Genomic DNA, 21,796 nt, shown 5'->3' with positions numbered 1-21,796 from the left:
CCAGACTAAATACATGACCTACTCTCCATGACTGTACACATCAAAACTAACCAACCATTCCTTATTTGTTTTTAAATCATCTGTGGGGATGATGTAATTATTACTATTGCAGTTTTATTTTATTTGAACATATCTGCCATGCTGTATTTCTTCTAGAATTCTAGAAATGAACTTAAATTGTCACTTTTTAACTTTTTTTTATTGTAGAGGTTAATTTATATTATTTATATTTAATTTTTCATTTAGTGTTTGAAAAAGAGGGCGGGCAATTTTTTTTAAATATTTCATATACTTTCTCAGCACACTTTTTTTCCACTTGTGTAAATATGGTATGCACCAGAAAGTCTTAAATACATCTCAGTAACCCTTTATACACAGATGCAGTACTGCTCTTCTTTTGTGCTTGCTCCTGTTTGTTCTTGCCTGTCTCTGTCTTTTTCTTCCTCTCTGTGGGTACAGTCCACCAGATTAATCAACCTGCACACCTGAGCCTTATCCTTCCCAGCTCCTCCACTGGCTGTGATATAGTTTGGTCACTCATGTCGTGACCATGCTTCGACCACCTTTCAGTCTTGTGGTTTTTCTGTGCTTTGGGTTTGAGGTAACTCGTCTCTCCCTGTGCTTCAGGTTTTCCTGCTCAGCTGTGGTTAAATATTGATCTCAGATGCCCACACCAAGTTTTTGAACTGAATCTGTTTTTCCTGCTCCGCTGCCATCTCCAGATCGGCAAGTCTCCTCAGTTCATTCTTTAAGTGCAATAAATCTGGCTCAAAATAAACTGAAATTCAGTTTCCATGTCCTGCTGTTAGCTCTGGGTACACAGTTCAAAGAAATCACCAAAGTCTGACACACAGATGGAAAAAATGAGATGAGTTTCACGGCTGGAATCACCAATTTTAGGAACAAATAATTGCAAGTCTTAATTTTTATGCCGAGCAGAAAGTTTTCACTTTGTCTTGTGTCTTATCTTATTCAACTTACTAAAAATATATATGTATATATATTTTTTACAAATCTGCCATTCAAGGGATTGTTTGATATGACCATGGCTAAATTAACCTTTTCAGGCATCTGGGGGGAAAATTATGGTTGCTAACAGATAAATTGAGATGATTTTAGCAAATGTCATAAATGTCAGCATGTTGCCTTGTTTGTTCACCTAGTGTGAGCACATTTATTCCTTCTGACCTTACTTCCTTTGCCCTCCTGCTTGTTTCCAAAGCTTTCTCAGCACATTGATTTTTCCCTCATTCTCAACCTTTTAAAAAGCAGCTTTGAAAACATTTTGATTTCAAAGATTCAGCACCTGGAAAACTACCAAAGACCAGCAAATAACTGGTGTTCAGTCAGACTGTGAGAGTTTTGCAAAAGAGGGGGCGAGGGTATGTCATCTGTGTACAAAGATGACTTTGAAATCTTTCCCTCTTGATTGTGTAAACTCTCCTGAAGTGCAAATCATGCACCATCTGGTTGTGTGGGAGGGGGCTAAAACAAAACACACAGAATTCAAACATGGTTAAAGCGTAGCTCTGCTTCTTACTGAAAACAGTTAAGATTTTGTAGGATTTTTCTTTGTTTTAGGAAGCTAAACGATTCTGCATCCTATTATCAACAAAACAACAGAAACAAACACTGTGTTCAATCCATGAAGCAGATTCTTCCAACATGATTCCTTAAAGTTGATGCAGAGTTCTCATGGCTGAAGAAAAATGTCATTTTATGCCACAACTTAAACTGCTTTGCTGTCGGCAGCATCTTTCTTCCCACGGCCTCGAAAACCGCCTGGTCAGTGAGGTCCTAGGTCACTCTAACCACAGCCAAATCTATTCTGTGGCAGGCAAACGTCTCCTCGGGTCCCTCTCCAGCTCAGTATATGTGAACAGCCAGCAGAGGTCAGCAGCGGTCTCCGTTTCTGTGATGGCACAAAGGCAGCAGACCAAATATTTTCCTTCACCAACGTGAACAATTTTGTCTAAACATCCATTTTGTCAAAGAAGAATTGGATAAAAGAGAATTTGGTATCATTTAAAACATTTGTATTTGTAGTATGAAAAAAAAAAAACCCCAAACAAACATCCGTCCTTGTTGGGATTTTGATAGAAAAGTCATGCTTCTCCTGTGAAAATGAAAAGGTCCACAGGTTTGCATGTAAAAATATATAAAAAAAGGAATTATTCTGAATATAAAACCTGGAAGATTGCATTTGTTTTCAGATATATTTGATTTTTTTTCTCAATTAAGCCTTAAAAATGATTAGAAAAATGAGTAGTGTGACATAACTTGATTTGTAGACTCCTCTTGTTTAAAATTAATTCAAGACACAGCTCTCACAGGCAGGAGAGGCTGTTAATGTGGATTTCATTAATCTGCCAGGGTTTAATATTCATGTGATTTTTTTTTGTTTTATTGTAGCAGATTATTGCTATACACACACACACACACACACACACACACACACACACACACACACACACACACACACACACACACACACACACGCTTGCAAGATTATGTAAAATAATATTATATTTATCCTTCATGTCCCAATAAGACAGTCATATCGACTGGTTGGTGAAATAACTCCCAGCACTAGAAAAAAGTCAGACTACAGCTGACGTCTTCTTTAAGAAAAACTCTACATATCTAACAAAAATAAATTCAAATTCTGAGTAAAACAATACAGGAGAAATAAGAAGTCATTAATCAACATCAGTGAGTGAATGATCCATCCAGGGAAAGCTGAAGTCTCCATCATGAGATCTTCCTCTGCAGTTGTTGAGGAAGATCTCGTAGCACACGCACCACAGATTCTTAAAAGAAAATTATGTTTTCCCAGAAGGTGCGACGTCCTGACAGGTTTGTAAACTTTCTCCATTTTGACATAGGCTTGGTTTTAGTCTCTTGGCCAGCATCATTACAACATTTGTGCCTATTCTTTGATCCAGATCTGTTTCCTATAAAATCGTAATCTCAGTCTCTTGGTTCTGGTAAGCCTCATCCTGCATCTCAGTGTCTAGCTGGTCCATCCTCTGGTAGGCCTGGTATCCCTTTTTACCTGCAGACAGATTGAAAGAAAAAGTAATAAAAGAAATAAAAATACAATATAGGTATATAAAAAAAATAACCCTGTGATGAAAAGGGATAACGCTTGTACCAAAGGAGAGGACAGTTTCTCTGGCAGCACTACGCAGATCTTCATCTGTTGATCTCCATAAATCTGCTATGTGGTCCACACTCTCTGTCGCCTGACAGAAGAACACAAAACAAAAACAAACAAACAAACAAACACTTATGCTAGCTGATAAAAACCAGAGAGTTCTGAAAACAGGACTTCCGAGTGTTGCTGTGACTGTGTAGAGTTGTGTTCTGCTTACCCGGAGGCATTTGAGAGCCAAACAGGAGCTCTGCTGGATTTTAATATAATTGCTTTTCAGGCTTTCTGTGTAGTAAAGCACCGCCTGAAGAAGAAAGTATACACACACACACACACACACACACACACACACACACACACACACACACACACACACACACACACACACACACACACACACACACACACACACACACACACACACACGAGGTGTCACTTATGCTGCTGGATTGGCCTCATACACTGTATATAAAAGATGGCTGTGGCCACTGTAACATAACCCACTGGTTTAGTTTAGTGATGTTGCTGCCACCATGTTTTTGTTGTTGTTGTTGGGTTTTTTGGAGCCCGAAGTTACCACATCTGGAGAGGAGGGTGGAATGCTAACTTATCAGTTAATGCCAGCAAAATTATCAAGCTGCATTAATAAACTGAATGGTTGCAATACACGTAACTGTTAATTCTAACAGACTAAAAGCACTAACGATAACAGAAGCACATCTGTCTTTGTCGTACATCAAAGCAGACCATATTATATGTCAGATTACTCAATTGAAATAATTCAAAAGGCTCCAAACAGCACGTTAGATCTTCGGGAATCCAGTTGAGTGACTGGAATTAAAAGGTGGAGATGGCTACAGCTCCCACTACAAGCAACAATATCCTAACTTTAAGCCTTATCACTATGCAAATTAGACTTTTTATTAAAAAAAACAAAAACTTTTATATGTTGCTATAAAAGGAAGAATCACTGACAAAGGCTAAAATGTTCTTTTATACCAGGCTGTAAGCATGCTTTTTTTAATGCTGTAAAGTTAGACATTTTGACATGGAAGTCAATGGGGATTGACTCATTTTTGGAACAAGCCTTAAGTTGTCATAAGAGTAACTGCAGTATAGCTTAATTTTTCAGCTCCAAGCACCACAAACTGTCGATATGACAATATTAACTACAGCAAATTAAGGTTCATGCAATGCTAGTAAAAGGGACAGTTAGGCCTGTGATAAACTAAAGCACCTTACAAGCTGTCGAGTCCAAGTCTACCCCACCTCTCACTCTCACACGTGGGATAAAGGCGCTGGTCATTTGTTTTATTGATATTCACACTGGTAGCCATAAACCAATGTTTTGGACCCCAAATCCTTCCCTAATATTAAGATGTGGATTTACATTGTAGCTGTCATATCAAAGTCCAATCAATAAAGTTCAAATCCTTCAGAAAGAATTATCCACTAAGTGTGCTATAAAAAAATTTCCTTAGAACTTATTAACCCGAGTTCCTCCAGTGGAAATGCACAGAGAGCTCCTTCACTGGCTTGCTGTAAAATACCTCATTAGTTTTAAAATTCTGCTTCTTACTTTCAAGTCTCTCCATAACCTCGCACCTCTACATCTCTCTGATTTTCTGCATGTTGCTCTTCCTTCCTGTATTGAGTTTTGATATTGTTATTATATCCATACTGTGATTTTAATATTTCATTGCTTGTAAGGTGTCTTTGAGTGTCTTGAAAGGGGCCTATAAATAAAATTTAGTATTATTATTAATCTATGCAAAAGATGACTTGTTTTCATGTACCTTGTTCCTGAAGGCCTTGCAACCAGCAGCTCTGGAGATGCAGTTGGTGGCAGCTTTGCAGACTTTGTGGTTGGAGTCGATCTGCAGGGAGGCGAGAGTCTGCAGGGTGCATCCCAGTGGAAGTAGCTCTGTGATCTTCCGGCCCCTCAGCTTATTTAAAGCCCGCCGCCGTTTGGGGCTACTCAGGGCTGAGAGGATGTACTCTGAAATGCACCAATGAAATAATAATGAACAGCAAAATAATTAACAACATACCACTGAGTGAGCTGAGTGAGGGGGCTCACATCCATTTAGCAGCTTTCATTCAAATCTCATGATCTTTATGAAACGTACTTATTACTGTTGGCTGAAAAGTTTTAAAGTTCACCCTTTATGGAAACCGGTCAGGAAAAGGAGAGGAAAACGAGGACCGTTCATTTAATAATTATAATAATAATATTTTTGGTTTAACTGTTTCCTTCTCTTGGTGCTGTATTAACATTCTTACACATATTTGTGTGCATTGTCATGGTCCTGACTCTTTGTTCCAGTATTTTTGTTCCATTTCTGTTTTTTGTATTTTTGTTCTAGTTCTTGAGTAAGTTTGTCTATAGTTCTTGGTTTCTTAATTGACCAAATTAGTTTCCTTTTGTGCCCAGTCTGTCTCAGCCTCATCTCTGCATTTTGTCACCCTTTTTGTCTCCTCAGTCATGTCCCCGTCTTTGTCTGGTCTCCCTGTGTCCCGTCTCCGCGGATGTCTAGTAAACATGTCTTCAGTCCCGGTCCCTGTGTTTATCCCTTCCTGTTCCCATTATGATCTCTCTGTGTTTCATCCTTTTGTCTCCCCACTCAGTCATGTCTCTGGTCCCTGTGTCAAGTTTGCATTTCTTAGGCTGGGTCTCTGTGTGCATTACTTCCCATTTTATTTTGATAGTCCCCCATCTCGGGTGTGTGATGTTCAATTTTGGCTCCCCCGTCTCGTCAGATTCTGTTAAACCCACTCTGCCCTCCCACTCTCTCCTCCTGTGGACATATCATCTGCCTCTCCCTTGTAGTGTGTGTAGCTTCCATTGGTCCATTTTGGCTCCCTATTCCTACCCAGCTCAGTCATTGTTTTTGTTTTTTGTTTTCTTCACCCTTTACCAGCGTTAATAAAGCCGTGATTTTGAGTCATGCATCCTGGGTCCACTCTCTGCTGGCCACTGCTGGCCGGTTCACAACATGCATAATATTATCATGAAACAGAATATGCTTGTATTTTATTTTTATTTATTTATTTATTTATTTATTTATTTTTATTACATACTAGAACATTGTGTAATGTTTTTGCAGCATAAAAAGTAAATGATGTTTTATCTAATCTCTCTGGCACACTTTTTGTCTTTCTTTGTCTTGTAAACTCCACCCACTGAGATTTATTTCAGGAGTTATTTGTCCCCAAATGAACCAAGCATACAAATGCTGTTGTTGTTTTAGCATTTTTTTTCTCTTCAGTGCAGTGGTATGCAAACCAAATGCAGTTTAGCATTTAAGTAAACAGAAGACATCTGTATACTGTAGCGAAATCTAGCAGATTGAACAAGAGGAGGTGGAGGAATGGAAAGAGCAAAGGGGAGGCGGAAAAGTTGCTGTGTGCTCATGTTTATAGTTTGACACCAGGAACTGTGTGTTTGTTCTTGAAATTTATTGAGCCTCTACAGAGGCTTGTGTCCCCCTGAAGTAAACACAAGTACTACTTCAAACTATTGACATCCTGCATTTCCAGGCTCCTTACTCCATCTGTGACAAATGCACGCCTAACGCAGACTCAATATTTCCTCATATTTTCCTCAAACAGTCCTTTGAAGGTCTGCTTACTATTCTTCACTACTGAAGAAATATTCTCACAAGATGTAAACCTCAAAATATTTCTCATAAACAGGCGTGCAAGAGAACACACCCTGTTTGTTTGGGGTGACCATTTGGCTGTAGAGTTAACAGATGGTCCAGATGCCTTTAGTGAGCTGGAATCTCTGGAAGCTTAGAAGTATAACACCATCCCATTCCTGATACCTCCAAACACAGTCTTTGGAAATGCCTCTCATGTATAACTTCTGTATAAATACTGTAAAGTTTCAAATATAAAACTATTAAAATGGGTTCATATGGAAATGAATATTCCATGTTTAATGTCCTACGGTGTTTGGTTATAAATTATAGTTATAAATACAATGTGGCTACTACTACTATTACTTACTGTGATATATGTTTATTTCACGAAAGTTTTTTAAACGAATAATAAGTTAAGGTAGATAATAGTGATATATTTATCTGTTGACAGCTTTGTAAATTGAAGCTTTACCTTCTTTTGAGAGGCGGGAGATGTGCTCTCCAAGCTCCTGGAAATTCCAGCGCTTCAGGTAGACTGACAGCTGGAAGAGGGTGACTCTCTCCGGGGTGCAGACTGACCGAGAGCTGGGCACCACCCGGCAGGCCGCCTGAACCTGCTGCAGGAGCTGAGAAAACACTGCAGAGGAGGTAAAACACAAAAAATTAATACATCAAGGTGGTTTTGAGTCAACATTACATTAGAGTAAACTGTTCTTTAGAATCCTGCTTTAAGTTGGCTTTATAGTTTTGGATATTATTGGATAAACACGCTGAAGATTGTCTGAGCTACAGTGAGACTTCATGATATAAGCTGAGAAATATGATTTTAAGTATAAGCAGGCGTCTATACTGCAGAAATGTACACAAAGTACATGAGCAGCGCAATTTCAAATTGAACAAATGTATCCAAATTGTGCTTTTCACAAGTTGTTATTTTCCTGAACATTTTTCTCACTTTCTCAAAGAGTTATGAAGTTTACTGAGATATTTCCACATGGCTTACATTTCCATTTTTTACTTTTCTGCTGTTTCACACTTTTTTTATGATCTCATGCCAAAATTATTTTCCATTTTCTCTCACCGTAACTGTTACAGTAGTTTTGTTTAGTTTTTTAAACTTTCTGGATCAGCTGCTGATCGGTTTCAGTAGATATCCACCCATCTTTTTTTTGACAAACTTTTCTTTTATTTGTGGCAATTTCCTTCATATTTTCTCAGGTCTGCAAACCTTGCCACTTTCTAGTGATTCATAATATGCAGCAGTAAAACATTAGCTGCACTTAATCTATGATGACGGCATTCCTTGCTTTTTTATAGCCACTGGATAAAAGCCTGACTTTTATTACAGTGTGGGGCACTGTGAGATAAAAATGCCATGCATTCTTTCATAAAATGGGACACCTGATCATCCCACTCAGGAGAGTCTGTAAATACAGTCCCGATTGAAAATTTAAGACCACTTGAAAAATTGCAAAATAAAAAAAAAAAAAATAAATAAATCAGATTTTGTATGGTTGGATCTTAACAAGGTTATAAGTAGAGCTTCAAAATGCAACAAGAAGAATGGGAGTGAGAAAAAACATCTTTTTGAGCATGCAATTTATCAAAAACAAAGCTTAAACTGAAACAGGCTGTTTTACAGCTGGTCCAAAGTTTAGGACCACACCTCCAAAACCCCCGTAAACCCACTTATGAACTCAGTAATGAGTAGCTCCACCTCTTTTGTTGATAACTTCAAAAATTAATTGCGGCATGCTTGATGCAAGTGTTTCCATGAGGTGAATGGGAAGATTTCTCCAAGTAGTGAAGACAGCCGAAAAAAGGGCATCTACTGTCTGGAACTGTTGTCCATTTTTGGAAACTACCCATCCCCAAAGCTTCTCAATTGGATTTAGATTGGGGAACACACTGAATGGTTCAAAAGAGTGATGTTATTCTGCTATAAGAAGTCCCTTGTCCTGCAGGCATTGTGTACTCCACCATTGTCCTGTTGGAAAACCCAGTCGTTACCACACAGGCTCTCCGCAACATCCGGACATAGCCAGCGGACGTTTGATGCCCCTGCACCTCCTGAAGCTCCATTGTTCCTCTGAAGGAAAAAGCACCCCAGACCATTATGGCGCCCCCTCCACTGTGGCGTGTAGAAAACATCTCAGGTGGGATCTGTTTGTCATGCCAGTATCGTTGGAAACTATCAGGATGACCAAGTTTGAATTTTTTTTCTCATCACAGAATAAAACTTTCTTCCACCTTTTAATGTCCCGTGTTTGGTGCTCTCTTGCAAAGTCCAAACGGTCAGTTCTGTGGCGTTCAAGGAGACGAGACCTTTGAGGACGTTTTTTGTTTTTAAAGCCCTTCAATCTCAGATGCCGTCTGATGGTTATGGGGCTGCAGTCGGCACCAGTAACGGCATTAATTTGAGTCAAGGATCGTCCAGTGTCTTGACAGACAGCCAATTGGCTCCTCCGGCTCAGTGTTGGTGAAATTTTTCTTGGGTCATCCAATTGACTTTTTTGTGGCATAACCCTCATCTTACTGTGTCCCACCTCAGCAGTGATAGAGCACTGTGAGAGTCCCTGCTTATTCAGTTCAACAATCTGACCACGTTCAAAAAGGGAACGTTTTTTGCCTTTGCTATCAGAATGTCATGACAGTGTGACTGCCTGACAGAAAATGACGAAGCCACGGTTTGTTTTTGATTTTTACAGATTTGGCCTTTTAAAGGCGTGTGGTCCTAAACTTTTGATCAGCTGTAAAACAGCCTGTTTCAGTTTTGGCGTTGTTTCCAATAAATTGCATGCTCAAAAAAATGTTTTGTCTCACTTGTTGCATGTTGAAGCTCTACTTGAACCTTGTTAAGATCCAACCGTGCAAAATATGATTTTTTGCCATTTTTCAAGAGGTCTTAAACTTTTGATCGGGACTGGATGTCCCGTTGTCTTTTAATTAACACTCATGGTCATAGGGGCCACTGTTGAGCAAAAAAGGGGGTGAGACTTGTTCAAGCATTTGTAGTTAAGGCGATGAGGTGCTTTTGTACCTTTCTCTGATTGGCCAGGCTGCTTGGCCTTCACCTTGTGTGTGTAACGCTTCTTCAGTGTCTTTGTGAAGCTGTCGATGTGGCAACAGAAAGGAGAGCTGTTGTCGTGCACACACTCCTCCCAGAACAACAGCAGACCCCTCGTTCTCTGGGCCTTAGGAAGGACTGAGGATAAACAAAAGGAGAATCACTGTAAGAACCTGGACAAGGTTTTTATTGAAAATGTGAAATTGATAATTATAATAAAAAAAAATCTCAATTTATTACTCATTTGCTTTAAAAATAATGTGAATAAAAGAATGTGCCTCATTTCATGCATTAACGGCAGATGTGGTTCTTAGATTACAGATTTTCCACTAACTGTCTCGTGTAGAGATGTTGTCATTCTTCTCCAGCAGCAGACAGCTGATTCTGTCCAGGACCTCAGCCTGGAGAGACATTTCCTCCAGCAGCTCCCTTCTAGACGGGGTGAAGTCGGTCGTTCTTATCATCTGAGGAAGCAGAGTTCACATTTGTTTGATTTAGAAAAGTAAGTTGGAGGTTTGACATAAATGAGAGTCAGGGATTTTGTAATCCAGTACACTGGAAGAAACAGATTACGGTGTAAGTGGTTGCCATCAGACTAAACAAGCAAATGCTGTCATGGTCACGAGGATTCAGTATTTGTTTTAGTTATTATAGACGTTTTGATTTAGTTTGTTCCCTTTTTATGTTCTGTTCTGTGCCAGTCTTGTATCAGTGTTTGAGTCTGTGTTTGTCTTTCTATGTTCGCCTGTCTTGTTCAGCCCCCCCGTGTTAACCCTACTCCTCTGCGCCGATGTTTTCTTGTATCAAGTGTTACTTTTATTTTGCTACTGTCTTCAGCTGTGTTGAAGTCCCACACGTCTTTCCTCCTCTCTCATCACCTCTTGCAAATATATCACCTCAATCTTCCTTTGTTTTTTGTTGCGTCATCCCCATAGCTGTGTCCTCTAGCTCTGTTTAGCCTGTGCTTGTTTACATAAGGATTGTGGACTTTGAACTGTCTTTGGATTATTGGTTTTGACTTTTATTAATCTCTGAACTTCAAAATTAAATAATCGCTTTGAATTCAACTTCAGCCTTCACATGTCTGCATTTGGGTCTGCTAAATTATCCACTATCCACACTGCACCACATGACAAATAGTCGCTTATGAGTGAACCCCCCCATATAATAACTTGATTACTAATTCCACTTTCTATTTGCCAGTTTTCTGTGGGTCATGTTTTAGGTACTAATAAACTATGAGTATGAGACATGGTTTACTGTAACAATGTTACTGTTGATTTATGTATTTATCTAAAAACTTACTACAAAAACATGAACAGCATTGTTCGGAAGAACTTGTTAAAGAGAGCAATGTGAAATGCTTAGGGGAAGACGTTGGACCCCTTGTGTGTATCTCAGTATGAAATTTCAAGTAAAGTGAGCACGTATCTGAAAATAAAATGAAGATTCTGTACCTGCAGCAGGATGCAACAGATATCCAGGTGAGTCTCCAGAGCTTGATCAAGACCCCAGTTTCCAGAGGTCAGAGGAGTGATGACTAGCTCTTCCTCAGAAGCCGACTGGCTGCCTTGAGAGAGAATTCCATGACTCCTCAGCGTGCTCTGCTGGAAAGAACTGATGCTAATGGGAAAAGAAAGTATGCATAGATCAGGCTTTTTGCAGGTCGCTGCGGACTAAAGTTTCTGTCTCTGAACTCACCCACTGTCCTTCAGTCTCAGGCTTCCCAAACAAGAGGCGTCATCATCTCCGTTCAGGTCGTTTGACAGAAAGTCAAAGCTACCCAGCACCTCCTCAACAGCCAGAGTCTCCTCTGATGATGAGCTTCTCAGCAGTGATAGGTCGTTCTGGTAAGACATGAGGAAAGAGAAGGTTCACTCACAGCATGTGTGTTTACAGGTGTTTCTACAGTTTTTGTATAAATACAAACCTTCAGTATGGTGGCTAGATGCAGTATCTGGTGCTCCAATGCTCTCAGCTCCTTGTCAGCACAGCTCTGATCCTGTAATATTTTCTCCAGCTCTGCAATAATGGCTCCCAGTCTGAGCGCCTGGGCATGACGTTGGACCCCGCTCACAGCCAGCCTCGGAGCAGCTGCTGCAGGGGAGGTTTGTGGTGCAGCTGGGGTTTGAGAAGGTGGTGTTGGCAAGGCTGTGACAGAGTATTCCTCACAATCTGTGGAGTCCTGGGACAAAGTAGGAAAAACTGAGTTTAAAAATGAGAAGACCAGACGAAAGAGACACGAGGTGACAAAACCGAGAAGGACACGTTTTCAACAAGCTGTGACAGCGAGAGAAGAAAAGAAGAAGAAAAGAGAGAAGCTGGAAAATAACACAGACAAGCAGAAAAGAGATGACAAAAGCTGAAAAATGAAAAGGCCACATGAAATGAGATAAAACTGCAAAAAGCGACCACAAAAATGCTTCATGTCTTATTGAAGGTTGAATAAATACATTTTTTCACCTCAGTGAAAAACATGCAGTCAAGCACTTAGATGCACTCAGTTCTTTGTCTTCTTTTAAGAAAACTGGTCGAAATTTGTCTGACTCTGAAATATCTTTAACTCCAATTTGTTACAATTAGTTGCTAAAGCGAAACAGCAGTAAATCAATTGTCTTGTCTTTGCATTTAATGTTTTGTGCCTTTTCTCAGGGGTTCCCACAGTGTTCACGCCACCACTCGTGTATCATTCTTATATACAATTACAAAACACAGCAGCAGATCCAATTGTGACAAATCATCACTGAAACCGACACTGAAAGTACAGTCATTGTTAGATAGGATATATTAATAGGTTATTTTTAAAAGTGAAAACAACCCCCCTCAAGCCCACATTTAAATAGAACTCTGGAACAAGTAGAAAGCTAGGTCAAGGACATCAAAACAACAGCTACAGCTGCTTTTTTGACTTTTAATTATCGTTTACCATTGCAGTGTGAAAGTGACTGTCAGCAAAGTGTTTCTATGACCCGAGTGTGGGCTCTTTACCTGCCCAGTGACTGTGTCCTGACTTGGGGCTACGCTGTGGGTCTCAGGCTCTGCTTCTCCACATGTGTTCTTTCTCAGGATGTCTGGAGTGCTCGACCTGCATTAAAGGTAAAAACATTATTATTACTGTCCAGAAGTACTGTGCTAGTCTGTTTGTTCCTCTTCCACTGGCCAAGTTTAAGGCGTCTTTGCATCAAGCTACCGGGCTGGTACGGTCATAGTTCGTCCTCTGTTCTGACTTTCACCTGTGATTGTTAAAATGGATTTTTGCCATTCTTATGACACCAGAATAGATAACGAACAGATAAACAACAGGAAGGTTCCTGTTTTAGGCTCTTTTAGGAGTACCTCTTGTCATTGTTAATCATTGTCATTGTTAACTTTACATTTGAAGCTTTAACAAGTATTATCAATAAAGAGAGTATTGACTCAAAAAAGAAATTCATCTCAAATTGTGGGGTTTTGCATCTTTTAAAAAGCTGTTTTTTCCCCCCTTGTAAGTTAAATATTGTATCCTGTATTGTAACTTTGCTTACCACAAAGCTTTAAGCTTAGATATATCTTGTTGTTGTACTTCCTGCCTTTGCTCCGTTTCCTCCTCACCTTCTGGTTGTCTCACAATCATTATATATCATTTTTCCCTCCATCTCAGTTACATGCTGTTTCACTCCTGTAGTTGTGGCCTGTATTCCTTGAATTGCTTTTCACATGTAACCAATTCTTAGCTTCTGGGAACCAATAAAAACATATTTAAACATAGTATTCTCTTGAGTGAATCCTCACCTCTGTAAGGTCATAAGGGAGTCTGTTTTACTTTCTTCTGGTAAGGATGGACTCTCTAACACAACTCCCCATTCCTCCTTCTCCTCGTCTACCTTCTTGTCCACCCTCTTCTTTGTCTCCGACTCCTCTGTTGAGATCTCCAGGGATTCTTCCTCTCCGAGCGACAGCTGAGTCCGACTTCCTCCCAGACTGGTGTCTCGACTCGGGCTGAAAGGGTAGCTGTGAGCCCTTGAGAGACTGTGGACAGTTGACCAGAAAGCAGTCTTGACTAAAATAATTATGCTGGATAATTCCCACCACATTCAAATAAAACGGTGTAATAAAGCCAGAATGGTTGCACTAACTTCTTACGCTTATTATTTACATCTGAAATAAGGTTTTTTATTCTGTACAGCAACAATCCAAAAATGCTGTTAAACACTGCTTTATAGCTGATGAATACAAAACAGTTAATATTCCTAACACGTATTGTCTCTGTAGCCACTGTGCTCCCTTCATTTGAACCCTTTTAACTTCATACTTCATACCTCGGGGTGTATGGGCTCTGAGGACTGTGGCTTGATGCGATAGAGGTGTTTGAAGGGTTGGAGAGGTAGCTGAGCAGAGACATTCCTCCTCTGTTGGGATGACCTTTGGGCACCAGAGATGGAAGAGAACCTTCCTGATCCCGCAGCTCACGCACCATAGACTGAAAAAAGTAATAGGATAAACAGTCTGAGTGTGCTATGAATTTGAGTTATTTACATAAAAATGTAAGAAAAACTTAGGATATAGGATAAACAAATTTGGCAATATAACAAAACGGGGAATAAAAACAGAACTGAATGAAAAGGTTGATGCTGAATCCTGCTACCAGTACATGTGCTTTGCATTAATAAAACCCCTGAGTGCGTGCATGTGTGTGCACACATACGTACAATAAAGTATTTCTCAGTGAAGGAGGGGGTGCTCGGTGCCGTCCAGCTGTACACTGAACTCTTTCTGCTGGACACTGACTGCTTGTTTCCAGACAGCGGCCTCAGCTTCTCAGTGCCGTCAAATGGACTGCAGGTGTTAGCACACAGAAGGTTATACACTGCACAACAAACTGTATGATATGCACTGCATAAACATATGTTTTTATCTATTTGGTATTAAACTGGCCGTGATCATTAGCAGTCTGTTCATTGAGTTACTTTTCAGAGTTTTGCAACGTTTTATGCTGTTGTGGGCTTTTTGGTTACCTTTCCTCACATTTAGAAGCATTTCACAAAGTGAAGCGCTAACTGCTTCTGTAATTTTCATGGCCTGTTTTATTAGTGGGTGGTTTCCTCAAAAAGTGCAGTGCTTCTCAAGTTGATATGATAATATGCTAAAGCTATAATTCTGACTTGTATTTGACTAAAAACGTAATCATTAACAATCAAAAAGATGTGATAAAAAAAAAAAAAGTGTTTTGGAGCATGAATGTTTTTTAAAATAAAAAACATTCGACTTGCTAAAAATCGTTTCTCTTCTTAATCTGAGCTTTCAGTGAATCATTTTCTTTCCATCTTTTTGTATTTGCTGAACCCATTTTGTCACATTATTACATTTTATATGCATAAGAGAAACGAAGGGAAAGCAGTGAAATGTTACTTATCTTTTAGCTTAACAGAGGTGCATAGTGGGTGTATGTGTGCGTATGGCCACAGCAGCCTTTTGTTTGTGTGTGAGTGTGTGTCTGGCAGCCTTGTACAGCTTTGTGTGATTTTTCCCATCTCTCCAGGGGGAGGATCTGTGAAACGTCCTCCACCTGGCCCCTCTAAAGCCTGAAATGTGATTTGTCATGGTGCAAGGGCACAGCGGAGTGCGTCTGCGTGTGTTACTGTGTATGTGTGTGTGAGTAAAATGTTCATTCTGTATTCAATCAGCTGCTCAGCAACAGCTGGCTCAGGTTAGAGGTGCGGCAGAGACTGAGGCTGAGAATGAAGAAAACAGCAGCTACAGCTTCAGCAGGACGAGTGGATGTGAATCTGTAACATCATTTGTTGTTGCCTGCTTTGTTATATTTGATATTTTCTCTGGTTTTACATCTGTGAGCATCTGGAAAAGTAATTATTTAAAAAAAAAAGTCTGAAATTAAAAAAAAGAAAGAAAGGAAGAAATTACGTTGGCTGAGAAATAAATGGAAAAAACACGACTTGTTATCCAGTAGTAAAATCTGTCATCTCTTCATTCCACCTTTCACTGAAAAAAGGAACGTTTCTGATGCGGTCGCGTGGACCAGCTGCACTTATCATTCATGTGTCTCATGGAACATGATATCTACACCAGCAGCAGGACAAAAAGTGGAGCCATGATGGAGAGGTCAGGACAAAAGTTCAGCTAAAACTTTAATATTTTTTATGCTGCAGATTAAAATTCCTCAATCTGTCATCCAATTATTCTCATTTCCTTTTTGGAATTTTGGTTATTCCCACTTCACCCTTTATCACAGCAGAGGAAATACCAGCATTTCAGAGTTGTCATCATCGTCATCACCTCATCGGTTAGTTTCAAATCAGATCTTTATCTTGTTTTCATGTGTGTGTGTAAGAAGTCTGCGTTCGTACTTCCAGGTCACTTCCAGCTGCAGTTTGATGGTTCCCAACTCCGTGATGTCCACCAACATCACCTGAGGCCTTGCCACAAAGAAGTCTGCGCTTGCACACGTTACCATGCCAACCAGCAGCCAGCTCAAACCCTTTGCTTCCGTCACCTAAAACAAAGGATGCCACTGGTTAAAGATACAGGGAGTGCAGAATTATTAGGCAAATGAGTATTTTGTCCACATCATCTTCTTCATGCATGTTGTCTTACTCCAAGCTGTATAGGCTCAAAAGCCTACTACCAATTAAGCATATTAGGTGATGTGCATCTCTGTAATGAGAAGGGGTGTGGTCTAATGACATCAACACCCTATATCAGGTGTGCATAATTATTAGGCAACTTCCTTTCCTTTGGCAAAATGGGTCAAAAGAAGGACTTGACAGGCTCAGAAAAGTCAAAAATAGTGAGATATCTTGCAGAGGGATGCAGCAGTCTCAAAATTGCAAAGCTTCTGAAGCGTGATCATCGAACAATCAAGCGTTTCATTCAAAATAGTCAACAGGGTCACAAGAAGCGTGTGGAAAAACCAAGGCGCAAAATAACTGCCCATGAACTGAGAAAAGTCAAGCGTGCAGCTGCCAAGATGCCACTTGCCACCAGTTTGGCCATATTTCAGAGCTGCAACATCACTGGAGTGCCCAAAAGCACAAGGTGTGCAATACTCAGAGACATGGCCAAGGTAAGAAAGGCTGAAAGACGACCACCACTGAACAAGACACACAAGCTGAAACGTCAAGACCGGGCCAAGAAATATCTCAAGACTGGTTTTTCTAAGGTTTTATGGACTGATGAAATGAGAGTGAGTCTTGATGGGCCAGATGGATGGGCCCGTGGCTGGATTGGTAAAGGGCAGAGAGCTCCAGTCCGACTCAGACGCCAGCAAGGTGGAGGTGGAGTACTGGTTTGGGCTGGTATCATCAAAGATGAGCTTGTGGGGCCTTTTCGGGTTGAGGATGGAGTCAAGCTCAACTCCCAGTCCTACTGCCAGTTTCTGGAAGACACCTTCTTCAAGCAGTGGTACAGGAAGAAGTCTGCATCCTTCAAGAAAAACATGATTTTCATGCAGGACAATGCTCCATCACACGCGTCCAAGTACTCCACAGTGTGGCTGGCAAGAAAGGGTATAAAAGAAGAAAAACTAATGACATGGCCACCTTGTTCACCTGATCTGAACCCCATTGAGAACCTGTGGTCCATCATCAAATGTGAGATTTACAAGGAGGGAAAACAGTACACCTCTCTGAACAGTGTCTGGGAGGCTGTGGTTGCTGCTGCACGCAATGTTGATGGTGAACAGATCAAAACACTGACAGAATCCATGGATGGCAGGCTTTTGAGTGTCCTTGCAAAGAAAGGTGGCTATATTGGTCGCTGATTTGTTTTTGTTTTGTTTTTGAATGTCAGAAATGTATATTTGTGAATGTGGAGATGTTATATTGGTTTCACTGGTAAAAATAAATAATTGAAATGGGTATATATTTGTTTTTTGTTAAGTTGCCTAATAATTATGCACAGTAATAGTCACCTGCACACACAGATATCCCCCTAAAATAGCTAAAACTAAAAACAAACTAAAAACTACTTCCAAAAACATTCAGCTTTGATATTAATGAGTTTTTTGGGTTCATTGAGAACATGGTTGTTGTTCAATAATAAAATTATTCCTCAAAAATACAACTTGCCTAATAATTCTGCACTCCCTGTACACACAGAAAGTTTTTTTCCCTACACAAACAGTAAAACAAACACAGAGAGGAAAGAAATTACAGCCCAAAGAAATACAGGTCACTGTAATAGCAAAATTCCTAAAAGGACAAAAAAGATGAAGTATTCAAATTTCTGGAATAAAAATATGCAATAGGTGTTTACACTGCCGTACACCTGCAGACATGTCCGATTACCTTTATCTCAAAGTTGTGGTGAATGTGTGGGAGGAAGACCATCTCCTCCTCATCCCATGACTGACTATCATCTGATTCAATCCTCCCTCTGATCTTCCATCGCTGGCGGCCCAGTCGTACTAACACCTGTCAATGTGACATCATTAAGACACGACGTCATCATCCAGAAACCATAAAACACCAACCAAGTCAGTAATTTTGGTCTAAGAGTCCAAAGGTTCAGTTCACAGTTTGTCTGTTTTTCCTGACAGTGCAGGTAGTTTGTGGAGGATTTATAACAAATTTGGCACGTTATAGTTTGAAATGTTAATTTAAATACAAGTACAAATAAAAATACAAATACAAAGTACAAACAAACAAAAAGAACCTAAGTGATAGTTGTTGCATTTCAGATTAAATTGATTAAGTCTTCATGGCATTATTTTTAAAATGTTTGCTTTATTTTTTCCATTTCTTAAACTTTTGCACAGCAAAAATAAATGAACTTATAAAGAGAGATCTTATTTTATTAAATTTTTTTTTAGTTTTTTTTAAAAGAAATGTCAAAACGTCCTTTAATTATCTTCTATATAAATTCTTTTTTTAAAATTTTTTTTAGTACTTTGGGGGACTCCAAAGTAACATTTCTGGATGAGATCCAGAAGTTGTTGTAAAAAAAAAAAAATTAATTATGTTGACATTATTGTTGGTTGGTGTTAGAAAAACAAAACATCCCCCCCAGGGCAGAGATTCAGGTTTCAAAATGATTCAATTCTATCTATCATCAACAATAAAAGAACTTTCAGCTGTACACTTAAAATGTAAATATTAAAAGCTTGATTGAAAGGACGAGACAATAGATGGTGTTTCTTTCACTTGTCCTGCACATTAAGTTATTTGCATGCAAATGCTGAAAATTCTTGGTTTTTAAATAGAAAATCCAACCTCGTACTGGTCTCCTGGACAAAGTCGAGCGAAGCCGATGAGACCTGCAAGTGAAAGCAGACGTTAGATGTCTGGGAGATAGTGTGTCACTGATAACCTGTAAATTGCTCAGGGCTCTGAAGGAAGCATGTGTGCGTGTGTGTGTGTGTTCGCACCCTTCATTTTAATGTGTAGCTCTCCTAGCAGGATTTCTAACTCTCCTTCCATTGTTGACATGTCCTGCAGAGAAGTTTAAACACACAGAGAAAATAAAAGATCTTCTCTAACAGTTCTTTGTCTATTTTCTCAGAAGATTGCATGACTCACAGTTCATCAGGTTATGGTTCAGCTTTCCCAGTCATCCACTCTCTGAAACCTGGTCTAGCTGTTTTAGCTCCTTAGCTGCCTTACCTTTTGATTTGCTGTTCCTCACAAACAGAAGGTTTGACTGTGCTCACAGCTCACAGCGCGCAGGAAACGACCATTTTAAGGATAGCCAATATTTATTTCGGCAATAAAAGCCAAAAGCAAATCTCTTTAAAATATTTGGAAAGGTTTATGCACTTCATTACTAAGAAATAACCATCAGCAATCCTCAGTATGTTTTTACTCTTAACATCTAACACAGGTGACATGTCCAGAGGTAAAAATGTCTCATTTCTTTTGTTTTTTTTTTCAATTTTTTTTAAAGAGATCTCAATAAAGTTGACACACTTTGCAATATGCTAACAGAACACCATAAATGTCCTGGTTCTTGTACAGCACTTTTCTGTTCTACTGGAGCAGTCAAAGCGTTTTATACAACATGCCTCATTCACACCTGTTCATTCAATCACTTTTTCACACTCCATTGAACGCATCACAGAGCAACTTGGCGTTCAGTATCTTGCCCAGGGATGCTTTTGCTGCAGATTGGAGCAGCGAGGAATCAAACTACTAACTGATTAGTAGAGGACCTGCACTACCTCCTGAGCGTAAGCCAGCCGAACACTATGTAGCGCAATATTTAATACATGATGAAAAACACAATTTAATGTAGGTATGCATGCATGCAAATGTATTTTCTTATATAAATAAATATAATAATTACATTAAATGTTATTGTCATCTGTGTCTCCATCTGTCTAGCTTCCATTTATTAACTATTAACCACAGTTACAGTAGCAATGAATTATGTCTAAATAATAAAAACAACTATAATTTAACTTAAAGGGAAGAAACAAACTGTAAAAGAACAGTGACCCCAGTAAACAACAGTGTGCTCATTTAATGATTTATTCTGGCTCTCTCTCTATGGAAACCTTTAAAGGATTATTATGCTTTTGCATTTTAATGCTGACTTTCTGGCTAAGAGCTGGACTTCACCACAAAGAAGAGCAGATGAAGCAGCATGTGTCGAGCAGACTTTTGTCATCTGTGTGGGCTGAAACTGCCTCCTCGCATAGCACAGACCAAAACTGAGGACCAAGTGGCCAATTTATCAGTAGTGAAGACTTTTTAACATCATTCCTAATATAGATGCATGCCTGCCCATATTAAATATGGTCAGTTTTAAATAATGAGGCCAGCATACAAGTAACATGCAACAGATCGTTTACCAGATCTCCATTTATTATGGTCACATTGTTTCTCATGTGTCTGTCTGATTGCACGGTGGGCACGTTTGGATGTTTAAAAGCTGATCAAATGAAGGAAAACCCCAATCACCACAATCCAAACATAACGAGAAATAAAATGTTTATGTGATGCCTACACAATGTCACTAATTTAATTTACTATTGTGTTACGCTGCCAAAGAGGCTTCTTTTATAATTGAAAAAAAGAAGAAGAGAGAGTTAGTATTGTGCCAGCATTTTTAGTTCTTGATTTGACTTGAAAAGTGAAGTTACACAGCCTTAACTTCACTCTTATTTTATTATGGAAACAAGGTCTTCTTAGAAAACAGTGACCTGCATGCAAGCATTAATTACAAGCGTGCAGTTTCAGCTTCAGTTTATCATTTAACTCCTTCAATCCACTTAAACTTCAGTCTGTTTTCTTAATCTTAAGACAAACACCCAGATTTTTGCAATTGTAATAAAACAACACTTTAATCTTTCCTATGGGAAGTTGACTTCATCCTTAAAAACTGGCTTTCTTCTCACTCTGTCAAGACCTTATATGCCAGGACAGTAGAAACTGTGTGTGCAGAAGAACAATTCTCCAGTGGCTGCTGATATTAAAAAGAAAGAAAAAAAACAAAAGCTCTTCTATGGAGTTTCTGTTCACCTGCGAAAATCACAATGGCAAATGCAGTAAAATGGTTTGTGATGCTGTGGTGCCCTTAATACCTACAGAAAAGTATCTTGTTACATCTGAAAACTGTATTTATTATCTCAGCCTCTACTATCAGAGAACACATGAGAACATTTAACCCAAGAAATTTACATGTTGTGCTAACTGTATTTTGAAATTGACTCCTAAGCACAAGTTCTGAATCATCCCAGAAGTGGGAATGATTGTTATTTTAATAATCTCGTTGTTGTTGTTTTTATTGTATTTGACTTAATTAGGCATCTGTTCCTATAATACCCCCAAATTTAAGTAAGCTTGTGGATGATGATGATTATTGGAGAAAAGAACATCAGTGGCCTAAGATTCTCAGTAAACGAGGTTATTCAAGCTTTGTAGGATTAAGTCAAGGTGAGCTTTAAGTTATCACCTCTCATCCAAGTAGAGTGTTCAGTTCTGAAAAACCTCTTAGCAG

General features: G+C 39.3%; 1 protein-coding gene across 4 annotated transcripts in view; it reads right to left on the bottom strand.

The window, feature by feature from the left end:
* Positions 1-1,516: 1,516 nt before the first annotated feature.
* Positions 1,517-21,796, bottom strand: part of ripor3 (RIPOR family member 3) — a 65,133-nt gene continuing 44,853 nt past the window's right edge. For all 4 annotated transcript variants that reach the window (XM_086293079.1, XM_086293078.1, XM_086293077.1 and 1 more), the window contains 18 exons: positions 19,227-19,290; positions 19,072-19,115; positions 18,148-18,273; positions 16,210-16,355; positions 14,554-14,680; positions 14,164-14,324; positions 13,637-13,873; positions 12,854-12,950; positions 11,796-12,050; positions 11,567-11,712; positions 11,323-11,488; positions 10,200-10,329; positions 9,839-10,003; positions 7,271-7,435; positions 4,951-5,153; positions 3,375-3,458; positions 3,155-3,245; positions 1,517-3,055 (listed from right to left, as the gene is read on the bottom strand). In XM_086293079.1, the coding sequence (XP_086149205.1) occupies positions 2,955-3,055; positions 3,155-3,245; positions 3,375-3,458; positions 4,951-5,153; positions 7,271-7,435; positions 9,839-10,003; positions 10,200-10,329; positions 11,323-11,488; positions 11,567-11,712; positions 11,796-12,050; positions 12,854-12,950; positions 13,637-13,873; positions 14,164-14,324; positions 14,554-14,680; positions 16,210-16,355; positions 18,148-18,273; positions 19,072-19,115; positions 19,227-19,290 (2,508 nt within the window). In that variant the 3' untranslated portion in view covers positions 1,517-2,954. The remainder of the gene's footprint in view (positions 3,056-3,154; positions 3,246-3,374; positions 3,459-4,950; positions 5,154-7,270; positions 7,436-9,838; positions 10,004-10,199; positions 10,330-11,322; positions 11,489-11,566; positions 11,713-11,795; positions 12,051-12,853; positions 12,951-13,636; positions 13,874-14,163; positions 14,325-14,553; positions 14,681-16,209; positions 16,356-18,147; positions 18,274-19,071; positions 19,116-19,226; positions 19,291-21,796) is intronic.

This window comes from Aulonocara sp. 'chitande type north' Nkhata Bay, linkage group LG5, assembly GCF_057382095.1.
Source record: "Aulonocara sp. 'chitande type north' Nkhata Bay isolate Kocher_YH1m ecotype deep benthic linkage group LG5, A_spYH_male_GT1.1, whole genome shotgun sequence".
In the NCBI taxonomy this organism is placed as follows: Eukaryota; Metazoa; Chordata; class Actinopteri; order Cichliformes; family Cichlidae; genus Aulonocara; species Aulonocara sp. 'chitande type north' Nkhata Bay.
This window is presented reverse-complemented; position numbering and strand designations above follow the sequence as displayed.